This window comes from Melopsittacus undulatus, chromosome 5 (genome assembly GCF_012275295.1).
Source record: "Melopsittacus undulatus isolate bMelUnd1 chromosome 5, bMelUnd1.mat.Z, whole genome shotgun sequence".
NCBI lineage: Eukaryota > Metazoa > Chordata > Aves > Psittaciformes > Psittaculidae > Melopsittacus > Melopsittacus undulatus.
The window spans coordinates 23,283,280-23,300,638 of NC_047531.1; the positions used below are offsets into that span (position 1 = coordinate 23,283,280).

General features: G+C 36.4%; 1 protein-coding gene across 6 annotated transcripts in view; it reads left to right on the plus strand.

The window, feature by feature from the left end:
• Positions 1-17,359, plus strand: part of BRD1 (bromodomain containing 1) — a 64,351-nt gene that overhangs the window by 36,330 nt on the left and 10,662 nt on the right. For 3 of the 6 annotated variants that reach the window (XM_005150044.4, XM_034063176.1, XM_034063175.1), the window contains exons 8-9: positions 3,109-3,597; positions 16,850-16,985. In XM_005150044.4, coding sequence (XP_005150101.1) covers positions 3,109-3,597; positions 16,850-16,985 — 625 coding nt within the window. Of the gene's footprint in view, positions 1-3,108; positions 3,598-11,485; positions 11,697-16,849; positions 16,986-17,359 lie in introns of those variants that run through there. The other 3 variants (XM_034063179.1, XM_034063177.1, XM_034063178.1) reach the window with 3 other exon arrangements.

Here is a 17,359-nt window from a genome sequence, read left to right on the forward strand (position 1 = left end):
TGAATCGCAACAAATATTTGAAGAGTATGAGAATATTTTTAAACAAAGTCTCCCTCCATTATATTTCAAAGTAGCAAGGCTTTTTAAAAATCTAGGTGTTCAGAAACGAAAGTACAGACAATCTCATACAAGAAGAAATTGGAAATGCCCAAGTGGAAAGTATCTTTGTACTTTAAGAAATCCACTTAAGTAGCAAAATGTGTGTTGGGGATCATGTGAGCCTAAGTCAGTGATGCTGCAAACTCTGACCATTGTGCTGTCTTTTGTAGCTGTTCTTACTCTCTGCTTCATACTTTGGGGACAATGGAGGGTAGGTTTTGGGTTGTTAATTTTGTTTGGTTTGGGTTTGGTTTTTTGGGGGTAGTGTTTTTTGTTGGGTTGTTTTTTTTTTAATCTAGCTATTGTTAGGACTTAACAAACTTAATGTTGTAGAATCAAGTCAGCCATATCTAACCAGTCCTTCCCCTTACGCTTTTCTTCCTCCTTAAAATACTGGTCTTGAAGCTGCACCTACTCTTGGCTAATTCCCATTTATTTCAGTGTGGGCAGTATACTAGAAAGGCCTAACTTTATAGTTTAGTTGAATATTATATTTGTACTTTTAGGTTTTAAATCAGTTACTGAGATCTTTATTGCTAACTGTTAAATGTTGCCAAGAAAATTAGTCTCAAAAAAAAAGGAAGTTCTTTTGAGTTTGTTGCATGATCAGCTTGCCTCTAAAAAGCTAATTGATTTTTCTTTAGGAGAGTTAGAAACATGTTTCATTTTGCATTGAATTTCAAGTGCGTTGAATGGGAGGAGGAAAGAGCTCAAGGGAAAATGGAAGCATGGTAATAAAGAAAACAGTCTGTGTCTGGTACAGCTTGATGTTCTCAAAATTTCTGAAAGGCCAAGTCAATAAAATGACTGTCCTTAACTGCCATTCAAACAGCAACTTGGATTTTAATTCTTAGTGCGACTAAGAGAATGCTTCTCAAACATAAAAGTTGCTTGAGATTTGAATGACAACAGTAGAAAAAGTGTATGTGAATCAACACACTTATCTTGTTCTTGAGGCCATTAAGGATTCTTAAAACATTTAATGATTTTTTTTAATTTATATTTTATTTTTAATCTTCAAGTGATGATGCTACTGAATGTAGTTCTTTAGGAATGGAGTTTCAGGCAGATAACTGAAGTTTTTGCTTCTAGTTTTTCTATGACAGAGCCTTTCACTGCAGCTGTTGTGCAAGATACACTCCAAAAATGAGCAGTACCTGTTCTCTTACATTCACAGTATGCTTTTTTAAAACAGAAAAGTATGATCCAGAGTTGATTGGCATTGCTGTTACAGTTCTGATCTAGGAAGAGGAACAGTCATTAGTTCAAATCCCGATTGGAAAGTGCAAAGTACTTAAAGGAGTAAAGAAAACACATTGCCAAAAAGAAAGATGAGGAAAGAAGTAGATTCCTGTGCCTAAGATCTCTACAGAAGCTGACTTTAGAAGAGCTGTGAATTTCCCTCTAACAATTACGTTTTCAGTTGCAATTCTGTGAAAAATTTGGTACCAGAATAGCCCCATGAAATTTAGGGTTTAATCACAAATTAGTTTTGAATGCCTAAATATTTTTGTGACTATTTCCTAATTAATTTTGAGAACATTAGAATTTGTTCACAAAGAGAGTCACCTGGGACATTCTAAACTACATGCTTTTTTAATTTGTGGTATTTAAATTTGTTTACCTGACTGTAAATTTCATTCTGAATGCCTTCCTGAAATATTATTTACCAATTCTAATACTTAGGTTCCTTCAAAACGTGAGCATGGTTAATACTTCATTTTAACAATATTCTTTTTAATAGGAACTATGCTCTTGTTTGATTAGACCTTAAAGCAATGGGGCAGAGGCTTTTCTGCGCTTAGTCATAGATTTCAAGTAAGCATTGCTGAGCCAAATGCAAAGCAATACAGAGATAATATTTAATCCACTACAGATACAGGGCTTAAGCCCTTGGGGTTTTTACACCTTTTTTTTCATGTGACATAGAAAAATGAACTAAATTTTAAAATTTTATGTGATGGCATAAATATTACATTGGTCTCATAAAGTTACTTTAGAATAAGCATCTTCTTTCTCAATCTATATTTTAGAAGGTTCTTTTGGAAGCTAGAAAGAAGGTTGTAACATCTTTTTGAGTTGGTAATTACAGTTTAGGAAGCCCTTTAACTTGTGTCTGGGACTGCTACAACAGTAGAATGTTTATTTGCCCTCCCATCGGTTGTGATGGAAAACTGAAACAAGTTTTATACACTCAGTTATATCTCCATTCTCTTTATCCAGCATAGAAATCCTGGAATTGACCGGGCAATGATCATGTTAAAAAAAAGGGGGGGGCGGGGGGGGGGGGAAGGAAGAAGAAATAATGGTAGAGGGTGGTTTTTCTGACTTCTTCTAGCAAATCTGCATTGTCAAGTTACCAAGTAGTGGCTAGTCAAGCTGCAAGACTTTGGAGGTGGTGTTTTTTTTCCTCCCCTTTCTTCCCCTTCTTTTTGATAGATAAAACATCTAACCACAACTGTAGAAAAGCTCTTCAAGTCTTGTCTTTCTGGAGATTTTATGATGCATTTTAGCTCATTCTCATAGATCAGGTTACAGATACGGTGCGGAGTTTATGCTCATCTGATAAAAATGTGTCTTAGGCAGGTAAAGTGAATATTGGTAAGGTGAAATAGATGAAGATGTATATTAAAATGTACTTGAATGGCAGTATAATTGCATTTAACAGATAACCATCCACAACCCCAGCTTTCTAGTGAAAAAAAGAGGTTTCTTAGTTTTTAGTTAATGAAACTAACATAACTGCATGAGAAGTAAAAAAAGTATCTAGGTGTAAACTCTTAACACCAACTATAAACACCTACTTTTCTCTCCCTGTTACATTCCCAGTATAAAAGTAGAAACTACTAACTAGGACAGATTGTTGCTAGACAAGGTTTGTTTTTAAAATGTTTTGCTTTGTTTCCAAACAACAATTTATTTGGTGGGCTGCACATTTGTAGTGAGTTTTATAATAGACTTTATAACTACAGGTTTTCAAAAATCACACTCTATTTATAATTTTTTCAGGAGATAAATCTCCCCCTAAACTTGAACCATCAGATGCATTACCTCTTCCTTCAAACTTGGAGACTAATTCAGAACCACCAACCCTCAAACCAGTAGAACTCAATCCAGAGCAGAGTAAGCTTTACAAAAGAGTAAAATTTGATAATGAATTATATAGCACTTCCATTCAGAAAGAAATAAATGGACACACTCCAGAACACTTACTTGACAGTAATCTCAATGAGTCGACTGTTTCTGCTGTAGCTGAGTCATCAACTGATGTAAACAGACGTACATCCATTCTCTTCTGCAAATCGAAAAGTATAAGCCCCCAAAAGTCTGCAAAGAACACTGAAACCCAGCCAACTTCTCCACAGCTAGGGACCAAAACCTTTTTGTCTGTAGTCCTTCCAAGGTTGGAGACACTTCTGCACCCAAGGAAAAGATCAAGGAGTGCATGTGGAGATTCTGAGGTTGATGATGAGTCCCCTGTAAAGCGCTTGGATACAGGTAAATGTTACAAAACTTACTTGAATGGATGCCTCTCAAAATTTAACATACCTGTTAATATTTTGACATCATTGTAAATCTTCAGATTCTAGCACCTGAACAGCTTTCCCTCATAGTTGAGTAGTTACAGTTCAGAAAATTACTGATTCATTTTTGTTGGCCCTATACAATTAGATCTAGTGAGCCAAGTTGTGCTTTTTCATAGTTTACACTTAAACTATGAAATCTTCTATTTACATGTATGGGTAGGTGATTTTTCTCTTAAACTGCTTTCTACTTATGTTAAAACCAGTAGGAAAGGTGAATCAGCTGCTTTTTGGAAATGCCCTGTTAAGTTACATGGAAACTTCATATATGTTGCCAAAACTAGAACTCTTGTAAGGAGGAACATGGAAAATAACTTGTTCCGTGCCTGACTTCATTTTGCTGTAGTGTTACTCCAAGCATATTTTCTTGTTATGAAATTGATGACTGTGTACAAGATGCTTTGTATACCAATGTATTTTATGGAAGTGTTAAATTCCAAGAGTATAATGACATTTCTTGTGTTTCTTTGGTTTTTAGTCTGTGCATTTTAAATAAAGTTGAATTATATAATGGTAAGATTATACTCTTAATGAGACTTCTCCAAAAAAAGCCAAACAAAAAAAAGGTTATCTTGGTACATTGCTGTAGGACAGCTGAAGACATTAATTACACCTTTTACTAGTGAACCATAGTTCTGTTTATTGGAGAAGTTTGAATAAAATTCTCTTTGAGGAAAAACAACAGCATAAGGAAATTCCTTAAGTACGTTTCCTTAACATTATCCATGGACATTGCTATGACTTTTATATTATCTTTGACTGTTTCACTGTTGTGTTGATAACCCATCTGCAAGTGTTGGAAGAGCATATGGGGTTTTGTGTCTTTGAATGAAAGATAAATTGTGAAAATGTGGTCCAAAAGCTGTTTGTGGTGCTTGTGCTGATTTTTGTGGTTTGAATTGGAAGGTGGTGGGGTGGTTGGCTTAGGGTTATATTGTTTGGTTGGGGTTTTTTGTTTGGTTTATTTTTTGTTTGCTTGGTTGGGGTTTTGTAATGATCATGTGAGGAGGAAGATTATTCTAATGCTGGTATCGTAGCATAAGAAAATTATAGGTAAGGCGGAGGGGGGGGGGGGTGTCTTCTTTCATATCATAGAATGGTTCAGGTTGGAAAGGACCTTAAGATCATGTAGTTTCAACCTCCCTGCCATGGGCATGGTCAGTGTTGGGGTTGATCTTTTTCAACATCTTTGTCAGTGACATGAACAGTGGGATTGAGTGTACCCTCAGTAAGTTTGCTGATTACTTTCAGTTTCTTTCACCTCATTGGAAAACCCCAGTTCCCATTCCTTTTCCTAACAGCTTGGAAAGAGCACGTGAATTTAGTCTGGTACTTTAGGTCTTAAGTAGGTATCATGTGAACGTAGCGTGATGATAGAAATAAGTTATTCTTCATTCATGATATAAAAAGCTTTGGAATTCCAATTTGTGAGTCTTTACCTAGATGATTTCATTAGACTCACATTCTGTACTTGTATACATGTTGCATTTTATCACACACACTGTGAATCATTTTGTGGTAGATCACACCAGGAATTAGTACTAATTTCTTGAATTTTTTATCTTAAGCAGTGTGAATTGGTTATTTGGGCAAAAAGTGTTTTACTATACAGGAAACCTGACTTTTTGACAAAACCCCCAAAACCCACCAGATTTCTGAATACATTTAAAATCTGTCATTTTGTTCTTTTTCTGTCTGTGGGATTGGCATATGTGGGTCAAATATGTTTTTTATTATCTTCAGAAAAACAACAGAAAAACAAACCAAACTTATGGATAGTTCCTTCTAATTTTAGTATTTTCCCATTTTAGAATTTCTAGGCTTTTGTTTTTCGGGGGGGGCGGGGCTCTATTATGTAGGAATAAAATCCAATAAGTTGAAAAATTTGTTTTGATTAAAATTCTGTAGCCTCTTCCTGAGACCAGTTGAGAACAGAATTAAATTTATATAGAAGTAATACAGGGTGTTTGTATTTGTCTGTTCAGAAGACACTCCGTACGTGAATCGAAAGGTTTGGCAAATTACATTCTTCTGAAAGTGTTCTAGTTATTTGTGGGAGTTTAGGCATATATGATTTATACAGATGTGTCAGGTTATCAAGCTTATTCCCATGGTTCTTTTTCCATTTGCAGCCGGACATCTTGCTTTCACATTGGAGATTTTATTCTACGTGTTATTTTCAGACTTGTTCAAGCAATTTGAGCTCAAGCGTTTTGCAGTTGGCAGCTATTTTGAGCTACTATTCAGCAGGAAATCAGCACAAACGGCAAGCGCTTTCTAAGATTTAAAACCAATTGTTTTGCTTTTGCCTATGCAAGCTGGTGTCAGTTCATGCAGACATCTGTATTGTGAGAAAAATAAATTGAATTATGTATACAGTAATACATTTATTCCCATTTGGTTATATTCAGAAAATTTTAATTTCATTCTGCTGGTAAAAAAAATTGTTTTATTCAGAATAATTCAGCAGACATGCACTTTTCCCTCCTAAGCAGTACCATGATGGAAAAGGCATGCTTCAGCCTTCTTAGGTGTGTTCTTGTGAGTTAGCAGCTTCATGAGCAATCACTGAAGCTGACAATGAATTATTATTGCTGTTTTCTTTAACTTGTATGAATGCTAAGTATTGTCAATTCTAATGGAATAGGGAAAAAATAACTTTGCTTAATAGGCAAAGCATTGAAATTTCAAAGTGGTCAAGAGCTGCTCTCTCACATCTTTTTTATTTCCTTACCTATTCATAACTAGTGTGGGGGTTTGCTGTTACTCAAGGATGCCTGGTTGATTTGTCCCTCACCTTACTCAGTCTTCTTAATGATTCCACCTTTCATGTCACTCATACGTATTCTTATCTGAAGAAATTCGAAGACTAAAGCATACCTAGTTTGTCAGTACTTCTTTATTCTTACAGACTGCCTTTTATTATACTCACTTGAATTACGTTTGAGATTGATGTGCTCGCCAGTTAAGCTTAGAGAAATACACGTATGTGATACATCGGCACACTACTTTGTAGGTATGGTATCCTGTATGGTACTGGTTATTGAAATACTAGGGTTTGGTTTTGGGGTTAGGGATTTTTTTGGTTGGTTGGTTGGTTTTCGTGTTTTGGTGGTGGTTGATTTTTGGAGGTTTTTTTTTTCCTGGGGGGGGAATGGTTGTTTTTTTTTTTTTTGCAGTGGAGGGGGAGTGGGGTTCTTTGGGTTTTGGTGGTTTTTTTTTTTTTTTCCAAATAAGGGACTATGCCACAACATGACTTTAACCTTCTAGAGGACCAAAAGCAGTTCACTTTAATACTCTGACCTCCCTTTATATATGAATTTTTGCTTAAAACATATGAAGCAGTAGTGTAATGTAACCTTAAAATCTAATTTTATAATGTTCTACTACATTATTACATATATAGCACATCTTTTCTTTTGCATTATATGGTATCTAGGAATTACAAAAAGAAGACAGGTTGTTTTTTCTGAGAAAATTTTGGTCACATCAGAGATTGATGTATGATTCTTGAAGAACTGACTCATGGGCACACGCAAAATGTCGTGGTCAATGGCTCAGTGTCCAGCCGGAGACCAGTAACAAGTGGTGTCCCTCAGGAATCGGTGTTGGGACCGGTCTCGTTCAACATCTTTGTCGGTGACATGGACAGTGGGATTGAGTGCGCCCTCAGCAAGTTTGCTAATGACACCAAGCTGTGTGGTTCTGTTGATACTCTAGAGGGAAGGAATGCCATCCAGAAGGACCTTGACACGCTTGTGAGGTGGGCTGATGCCAACATCATGGAGTTTAACCATGCTAAGTGCAAGGTCCTACACCTGGGTGGGAGCAGTCCCAGGCACAGCTACAGGCTGGGCAGAGAAGAGATTCAGAGCAGCCCTGCAGACAAGGACTTGAGGGTGTTGGTTGATGAGAAAATGAACATGAGTCGGCTTCAGTGTGCACTTGCAGCCCAGAAAGCCAACCATATCCTGGAATCTGTAGGAATTGTGAAGCCTGTTACTGGCATTTCATTGGCATTTCACTTTTTTGAATGCTTAGCTGATTTCTTGGCCCAGGTTTGGCTTTCTAAAATACAAAATGTCAGATTCCCCTGTTTGTTTCATCTGTGACATTTATCACTAACTTTTCTGTGTGGTACATATGGTAAACAGAACTGTGGGATTTATTGAGTGTATTAAAAAAAGCAGTGAAATAGGAGATCCATGCTATGCTTATGAATTAAGAACACCCTTGTTGTGGTGTTGGGACTGAGTGTAGATGACCTACCTTCAAATTCACAGGCTTAGCTATCATGAAGACCCTTGTATCCAGTACATAAGGAACCAGGGTTGATCAGATCACCCTTATGTTTGCCCTGTTTAGAATATCATGGAGTCATAAAAGAGTTTGGGTTGGAATGGATCTTTAAAGGTCATCTAGTACCACCCCCACATAATCATCCACCAATCTGATTTAAGAGGTGAATGATTGTAAAAATGATACAGTGACTCCAATGCTAACTGCAAGCACTGAACCTGACAATCAAAAGTACAGGTGACGTAGGGCTCATTCTGCTATGAGTAGATGAGAATAGATTATGTAGTTACATGTTTAGAGGGAGGTCCTCTATAAGAAATAACTATGGTAGTATGTGTTCTTTTACTGTATCATACGTGCAGTCCAATATTTCAGGACATTCAATAGCTTTCTTCTGTGTTTTCCATTGTAGTACCCAGACATAGTTTCTTCAGTTTGCGTAGAGGAAATATGAACATTAAGGTGTCCCATATAAAGAAACATCTATTAGCCAGGAATTGGTAAAATACTTGAAAGAAGTTGCTTTTATTTTGTTGCCGCCTAAACAGTGTTTGTTGGTCATGCTGCCACATGGACTCTCAGGTCATGCTATCCTAACCTTGCTTTCATTTTCCTTTCCTCCTTTTTTTTCTTTTTTCTTCCTTTTCCCTTTTCTCCTGCCTTCAAAGCTATAATAATAGAGCTCTTACTCAGAAATTACTTTCTAACAGCATGTAATTGGAAAAAATGGAGACAAAAGCAGATACTAAGGACTAATTCTTTTTTTGTTGCTGTTATTGAAGATATAAATATCTTAGGTCTGAAGGGAAAAAAACCTCACCAAACCCTCTTACGGATTCATCTGATTAGCCACGAAGATGTGACTATGAAAGTCAGCCTTATTTTAAGTGTGCTCAGTGCTGCCTAGAAGTAGCAAAGCCAGGCTGGTGTTTAATAGCTCTTGATTATCTTCGTTTGACAACACTTCAAGCACTGGCAGGTTGACTGCATGAGCAGTGAAACATCTTGTTTTGTCTTTGCAATTCTTTTTGTTGAATCCAGGAAGACAGTCTTAAGACTGTAAGCACTGTTAATTTTTGCTAGGCTGGTATGAATATTTAGTGTGATGTTACAGTCACTAAAAGGAGTCAGATCGTGCACTTCCTTAAGTACAGTGCAAGCTGTCATAAAAGGAGGCTGTTCCATGGCTGTAGTAAGAACTGGATCTTTTATACTGAATTATTTGAAGTTTTAATCTCTCATATGAAACATCTCTCATCGTATGAAGGGTCTGGAAAATTTGGTAAAAAATGCAGTTGTATTTACAGTCCTTGCTAATTCAAGGACTTGCCCTTTACTGTGTTGTCCTGAATGTCATCTCGACAGTGGTAGATCTCCTTAATCTTTCTTTCAGCTGGCAATTTCAGTTTCCATTTCTATTCTCTGTCCTAGAATGAGGCACAAATAAAAAAACAATTTTTCTAAATAGCTGTAAAAGGCAAATGGTAAATTATTTGTTTCCTGTTTCGGAGAGTAGGATTGCCGGATGTGTTTATATGAAAGAGCTCTGAAGTTCACCTTTCTATCTGTTTCCTTTTCTTTCAGATACCATGCCCAGTATGTGTGTTCTCACAAATACAGGGAAACTAAGAAAAAGAAATTAGTTCTCTTTAGGAAATGGAGTAGCCTGCCTTTGTAGAGCCTGCTGGGCTGCTCTGAAAGACTGCTTGGCACTAGGGTTTTGATGCAATAATAGATAATTATCATGCCTTTTCATTATGTAAGTTGAGAGCAAAAAGTCTTTACTGATTTAAGTTTTTAATAACTCATAAAGTTTTCTTTCAATTTATATTAGGTTTTGGTGGGTGAGAAAATAGACATCTTCAAATGGAAAATGTAAAAGTATTCTTTTAAAGGATCTTCACTGCTTGTGTCACTGCATGGTTTAGGAAAAATGTTTTGGGAAAACAGTAGTCTTTGACAAGATAATTAGAAATAAATGGTCCTAAGTATTACTGACATTCTGTAGTAGTTATATTCCTTGGAACCTCAATGACACCACTGATCTCGATGCAGGCATGTCAGTCTTGTATTTTACAATCACCTGTGTGTGGTTTACATGTCATAAACCATACAAACTAGGGCTGACTGAAGAATTCAATTTGTAAAGCTAGTTTTAGATTCCTCAGGTTTTGTTCTTGCACTTTTTAATGACAATTTCTTCTATACTGCTATTGTAATCAGTCTTTTCTGTACCACCAGAACAGCTGGTGCTCTGGAAGAAGTTGTGGGGATTTTTGTAGGGATTTTTTGAGAAATATTTCTGCTTGTATGTACTTCTTTCCCCTTCAGATATTTCTGGAATATTTTCTAACTCTTCCACTGGTGTTGCCTCCCACTTGTATATTCTAAAATGTCTCGGAACAGTTGTCGGAATACAGTGATCCTTTTTTTTGGAGCAGACTTTCCTTATCTTGTGGAAGCTGTAGCTATTTCATGTTGATTGGTTTTCCTTTCTGTTGTACAATTCAGATTCAGCTGTTTTAACAGACTTATCTCATTAGCCAGAGACACTTCTTATTCCCAGATTTTTAAGAACAGTTAATAGTTACAGTGTGAATTCTTAAGCATTCTGTTGAAATATATCAAGCTGACTATTTTTTGAGCCACCAAACTGCATTAATTATGTGTTACTTGAACAAACAAAGATGAAGGTTTTTTTTTTAGTATCTTGAAAGCTGATGCTGTTTAGTGTGTAGGTGCCACGTTGTGGGCTCGTGCTGTTTTCTTTGCTATCCTTGTCCATGACCACATTTTGAGCAGGCTTTAAAAACTTTATTTCCAAAGGAGCTCTTCACACCAAACTTTTATGTCTTTGTGACTAACTGCCTCCTGTTTTGTCTGCGTATTGAAGACTGTTTTAAGAACTATAAACTTTTATGTGCTCAGATATTCATCTGTGTATTCTGAAAAGGTTTGTGTCTAATGTTCTTACTGCACTCCAGAATTTACTGTTGGAAGTAGACATTTATAGGGTTACACCAAGGTTCACTTTTTATAAACTTTGCATGTGCCTTTTTATTGCTGCAGTATGCCCATTCAAAGGTTTGCATATTTAAGAATACATTTACTTCTGATTATTTATTACCTTAGAGTATTCCTTTGTCCTGTCTGTGCATACCTATATATATAAGTCCTCTTAAATTAGGGTCATCCTCCTCCTTACTCTTGTTGGAGGGATTTTCAGATACATTTCAAAACCATGATCTTGATGCATATCGTGCCCATGGAAGTTGTATTCTATACTTTCAGTGACTTGCATGTATTTTCCTTTTCAAGAAAGAGGGCTGAGTCACAGTGAAACTTTTAATCAGCTTTTGAAACTTCCTGAGTACGAGGTTTAGAATACATGGAACACTTGTGTCGTTCTTACTGTCACTGGACACTGCTATAAGGATGGCTTATTGATTTGAAATCTCTGTTTCCTTTCAGAGAGACTTAATGGCTTTTTCACTGTCTTCCAGGTTCTCATATTAACTAATATCATGCTGGGTATTTATCTCTTTGGATCCTAATTATTTTCTGTTATCCTCAACATGGAGTGGAATTCAATTAAATGATCATTTTGGAGCGCAGAAAGACAATTACATTTGAAGTAATTATTTTGGATCATGTTGGAGACACCAGCCATCCTTAAAACAAAACAAAAAAATATGAACACTGTTGGAGGAAGTCTTTGACATATATGAAACTATGCTCTTCATTCAATATATTGCCCTATTTCCGTAAGTTATGAAGTTATACATATTGTAGTATATGTGACAAATTGGTCGCAGATTTTTACCAGTCCCAGTGTTCTTATTCCCAGAGCTTGCTCTGTGAGAGCAAATTAGTAAAGAATGTTCCATCTACATCCTCTTCCCTTCCCCAAAAAGCAGTTTAATCTTCCTTGGAGAAGCGTACAAAAAAATGTTTCAACTATTTTTATGCATTTATGTAGTTCTAAGAAATTTCATTTTTTATATATACATATATATATATATATATATATTTTAATGAAGACTAATGTCACTGGTGCTGGGTAAGCCAGACTTGGTTAGTCCTTGCTTGGAAAAATAAACCTAAACAGTGTTATGTGAGTGCTGGTGTGCTGTGTGCAGTCATTTTTGAATGCTCCCACTTTTCTAGTGGTTGAAATTATATAAGGGTTTTCATTACTTCTCAGCTCTTCAGCTGTGGTTTTAATATATCACTTCATCTGACATTTGGATGTACTTAGTTTTACATCAAGCTACACATAATAAAGTTTTAATTGCTTTAGAATAGTTTTACACAGTTGTGCTTTATTTTTTGTTTCAGCAGAACTGCAAGATGCAGTTACAGTCTGCAGTGCACAATTCTGTGTTCTGTGGCAGCATTTTATGTTTTCATGGGGCACGCTGCTCCTTGGACTGTCCTGAGTTTTGTTCCTCAGTCATTTTTTTCCCAAACTTCTGCTGTCTTTCTTCCTTTTCCTGTTTTCTTTAATTTGCTGTGGGCAACAAGATTCTAACTGGCTTGGTAGGGAATCAGTGAAAGTTCTAATTGCAGTTTAAGAACAAACTGATTCTGTTGAGAAAAAGTTGAAACTTTCCCCAGTAAATACTGTTTTCAGGGCAGTGAGAAACCTGTGAGAAGGCATCAAGGTGATCATCTTTGATGTACTTTTTTTCCTAAGTTTACAGGGGTTTGTTAGTGTTTCTTTATTTTTAAAATGGTTATGTGTGTTATATTCCATGATTGATATGGCAGGAAACTTGCTATGTAAATTGCAGTCTAGAGCCGAAGATTGGAAATGGCAGTAACCCTGCATTTAAGATTGATAGCAGACTGCTATTTGAAACAATGAAAAAGTTTGATGTTTGGGGTTGTTTTTTTGATGGAAGTTGTTCTCAGTCAAGGATTTTGTGTATGTGTAAGAAATTCTGTACTTGGCCTAATAAAGTTTCTCTCACAACTGCAATGAAAGCTCATTAGATATAAAAATCATGAGCTTTTGGAAAATGGATATGGCTCATAGAGGTTTGTTGCAAGCTTACCCAGGCTACTAGTCTGCAAAACCAGGATGAGTTAGTTCTAATACAGATTTTCTTTGTTTGACCTTAATAGTAATAACTTCTGAGACAATAAAATGCAAATTCTGTAAAGCACATGGAGGTCTTCTTTAATCTCATTTATTCAAGTAGCTACAGGAGATTTGGTGTTTCGTGATTCATGGGAAGAAGAGGTTTTTAATGATCTAAAAAACCAAAAAACAAATTGCCAGTTCTAGCATATAAGTGTAATATATTTGGGTTTTTCTTTTTTTGCACATTGGTGATGACATAAAGCACTTGTATTTCATTGTGTGGTTACTTGGGAGCTGTTGCATCTGTGAGTGGATATGAGTGTGTTTTGCTTAAAATAAGCATTGAGATCTTTCTTTCTTAAAATAGTGCCTGTTGCTTATAATTTCTGAAAAATGGACTGTATAAACTTGAGTCACGTGCATTGCATAAGCTCATGTTATTCAGGGCTTGCTGTTGACAAAAATTACTCCTGCTGGTCAGCCTGCATGTTCTTTGTTTTTCATAATTCCACAAGCAAGAGAGAAATGTGTCTGAGCAGCTCTAAATCCTTTTTCATTTTAATATTCCTTATTTGTCAGAAAAGTTGGGGATTTTTAACCCCATTTATCATGGTTTAACTCCAGCTGACAACTTAAGTACCATGCAGCCACTGGCCCACCTTTCTCCCCCTGTGGGATATGGAGGAGAATCAGAAAAAGGTAAAACCTGTGGCTTGAGGTAAGAACGGTTTAATAGTTGAAATTAAGTAAAATATGATAATAATTGTGTGAAAGGGGAGATAACAGAGAGGAATAAAACCCAAGAAAGACAAGTAATTCACAGTACAGTGGTCTGCCACCCATTGACTGATGCCCAGCCTGTCCCCAGGCAGCTGTCTGTGGCTCCCAGATAGCTCTCAGCGGTTTGTACAGTGGTCATGATGTGCTGTGGTATGGGATGCCCCTTTGACTACTTTGCATCAGGTGTCCTGTCTCCTCTTTCTCCTAGCTTCTTACGCTCCTCCTTACTGGCAGAGCATGAGAGATTCAGAAGTCTTAATTTAGGGTAAGCATTACTTAGTAACAACTAAAACATTGATGTGAGATTGACATTATTTCTGTACTAAATCCAAAACATAGCACTGCAGTAGTTTCTGGAAGGAAAATTAACTATCCCAGCCAAAACCAGGACACCACTGTTAGTAACCATTTTACAGACTGAAAAAACTTTGCTTACTGTAATCTTAAAATCCTACATTAGTGAAATAATTACACTCATAAGTTATTTTTAAACTAATGTAAGACTGGATTACCACTGGAGAGTAGCGTCTCCATTGCTATAGTTGCATGTTTCTGTTGCATCACTTGTTCCTCAACATCAGCAATCAAAGCAACCACATGGTTGCATTTCCCAGTGCATTGCTGAAAACTAGTTAATTCCCATGAATACATATTTCTTAGTACTGACATGGTGAGGACGAGAAGAAACCATTGCAGGGGTCTGAGAATGCCAGAATGTCCTTTTCAGCAGCAGCACAGTCAAACTGATAGAAGCAATCAAAGTGTGAAGCTAGTCCTTAAATTTATTTATTTTCCTCTGGATATACATACAGAGCAGTGTACATAGAGACATGTACCCATGTCATATTTGGCATACCTATGGCTTTTTATACATCCTCTTACAAGAATGAACAGGTATTTCTTTCTACTTCCTCAGTCCTTTGGAAACATGTACTGTGCTCTCGTTCTGGTAGCAGTAATTGTTTGATCTGTCTTTAAAATTTAATCTCTGATGTAAGTTGTTTCTGCTGATAGTTGATTTATATTAGCTAAGAGCCGAATGGAAACTTGAGTAACGTGTCTCTGGCCTGTATCAGGCTGAAAACAGAGCAGTTTCTACACCTCACTTGAAAAATAGGTCTGACAGGCTATCTGAGAATAAGAAATAGTTATTTGCAGAGACCCAGGAGATTTCTTTTTATATTAGCAGAATGTTTTTTTCAGCTTTTCATTTCAGATGTGTTATGAAGTGTACTGTGATAGTTTGTAGGTGAATTTAAGCTTTCTCAGAAAGCAAAATCTGTTCTGACAGTCTTTCAGCATAGTCTAGGGCTGAACTCCTCAATCTACAGCTATTTGTACTGACTTGCTGAGAATGAGAACAAGATTAATCAATACCACGTAGTTGGAGGTTTGAACACTCAAGACAAAGCTAGCTTTATCATTTTCTTTCTTGCATAGGAAATGAAAAGCAAATACAGGAGTTACAAATCAGACAAATAAATGTTTTCAGTGTCAGCTAAATGACAGTAAAAGAGAGTGCTTCTCTGTAAATCTTTCAGACTGTTGTATAGTTTCTCCCTTTTCTCTTAAAAATCTAATACTGCGTTCATAAACCAAGTGGAAGATCTCCTAAGGTGTTAGTGGGAAATCCCTTGAATCACTGTATGGAAAAGCCCTGAAATATGCCTAGATCATACAAATTAACTTGCTAAGCTCATGTTGCTTAGTTGTCAGTGTTCTTTGCGGAGGTCTTCCTAGCAGACAGACTGGAAGAATTAGAACTTAATAAAGGGAGTTCTGCCATAATTGTTTTATAATATAATGCCCTACGGAAAGACACATGAAGTTACATAAGCTCACTTGACTGTGTCTGAATGAACAGTGATCATTATGACCTTTAAGACTCTGATAATAGGGTATCTGGGATGGGTTGCTCTTTATTCCAGTACTCTAATAGCATGCTGCTGGTCATAGCCTTAAGTAAAAACTTACTTGTTATAAGGAAACAAATGTGCTGAGAATTCTTCTTAAAATTTTGTCCTCTTTGCAGTCCACAGCTTGCAATAGCTGACTGCAGGCTACTGCCGTTGCCTTTATTACAGTTCATTTCTGTTAATACTCTCAAGTCTGTGTTGGATTCTTTCTTTTTTTTCAATTCTGATGTCCACACTTCTTCTTCTCCTCCTTGGAAAGTCTTCAGAATGTGATCTTAAACCTCTTAATATGTCTCTTTAACCAGATATGGAAATAGCTTAAGAACTGTACTGTCTGTGAATTTGCAAGCCCAGAGCAGGATTGGTGGCAGCCCATGAAATCTGTATCTTGTAATTATAAAAGCCTTATTTTTACGTTTTCATTACAACTATGAAACTAAAATACAGTAGCCTTGGATGTACCTAAGCTTGTGCCGGGGAAGGATAGTCAAAAATAGTAATGTACACATTATTGGTTGTTAATCACAGGAAAAAAGACGTAATGTCAGTTTGAATTTGCAAAAATTGAAGGACTTCCAAGAAGTACATAGCATCAGGAGGGAATCCCTACCACTCTTTACTTCCAGTGTTTGAAATGGATTTTCAGTATTTCTTGACTTATTATGGTTGTAGCATTGTATTCAAAGCAGTCTGGTCTTGACTTGGTAAATCTGACTGGTTTGTAACTTTTTTTCCCCTTGGGTTTTGGTTTTTATTTCTACTCAGCTTCTGCAGCCTATCTCAGTAGTTGGAAACGTGACATACAGACACTAATTTGGTACTCAATTTGGCATTTCACATATTATGATTTCACTCTTTTAATTTTACCTATTTTCATCCTGTCTTTAAAACCTGGATTACAGGAACCTCCTATTTATAATACTGTGTTCTGAAATGAAATGTTTGGTGAATGCTTATGTTATTTCTTCACATCGAAATTCTTGAAGTATAGAACAATAATGATGCAATGTGTGAATACAGAAAAGTTTTAATGAAAATAGTGTGGTTTCTAGTTTGATGCAGTTTATTTTTGTGTTACACTGTAGGTCTGTCAAATGGTTTTGGAGATGGAAGTAAAGAGAGAGCATTAGATGATACTCCTGGAAGAAAAGTTGAACCTCGTCGCCGCTGTGCATCAGAATCTAGTATTTCATCTAGTAACAGTCTTTTGTGTAACTCAAGGTAAAACTGTAAATTCAAAATACTATTTGAGATTGAAAATACCAGTTTTCTGTACTGCTTGTGACCCACATTGGAGGATTGCATAAATCTTAGAAAAAAGGAGTACATGTCCATTTTCTCAGTTGTGTGTCAAATCTGAGGCACCTTTCAGGCTTTCTGGGATTCTTCTGTTGAACTCCCCTTATTGCAGATTTAGGCAGTTAACACTTTATACTTGACTGCTCTTCTCTTGCTCTGTATAGATACATACATGTTTGTGCATATAGTGTCTTGTTTTACCTTCCTAATCCCAATCACTGAAAATAGGTGTGTTTATTTCAGTGAGGGGAGGTGAGAATCAATTTCCAAAGCAGAGTCTTGTACATAGGGAATGT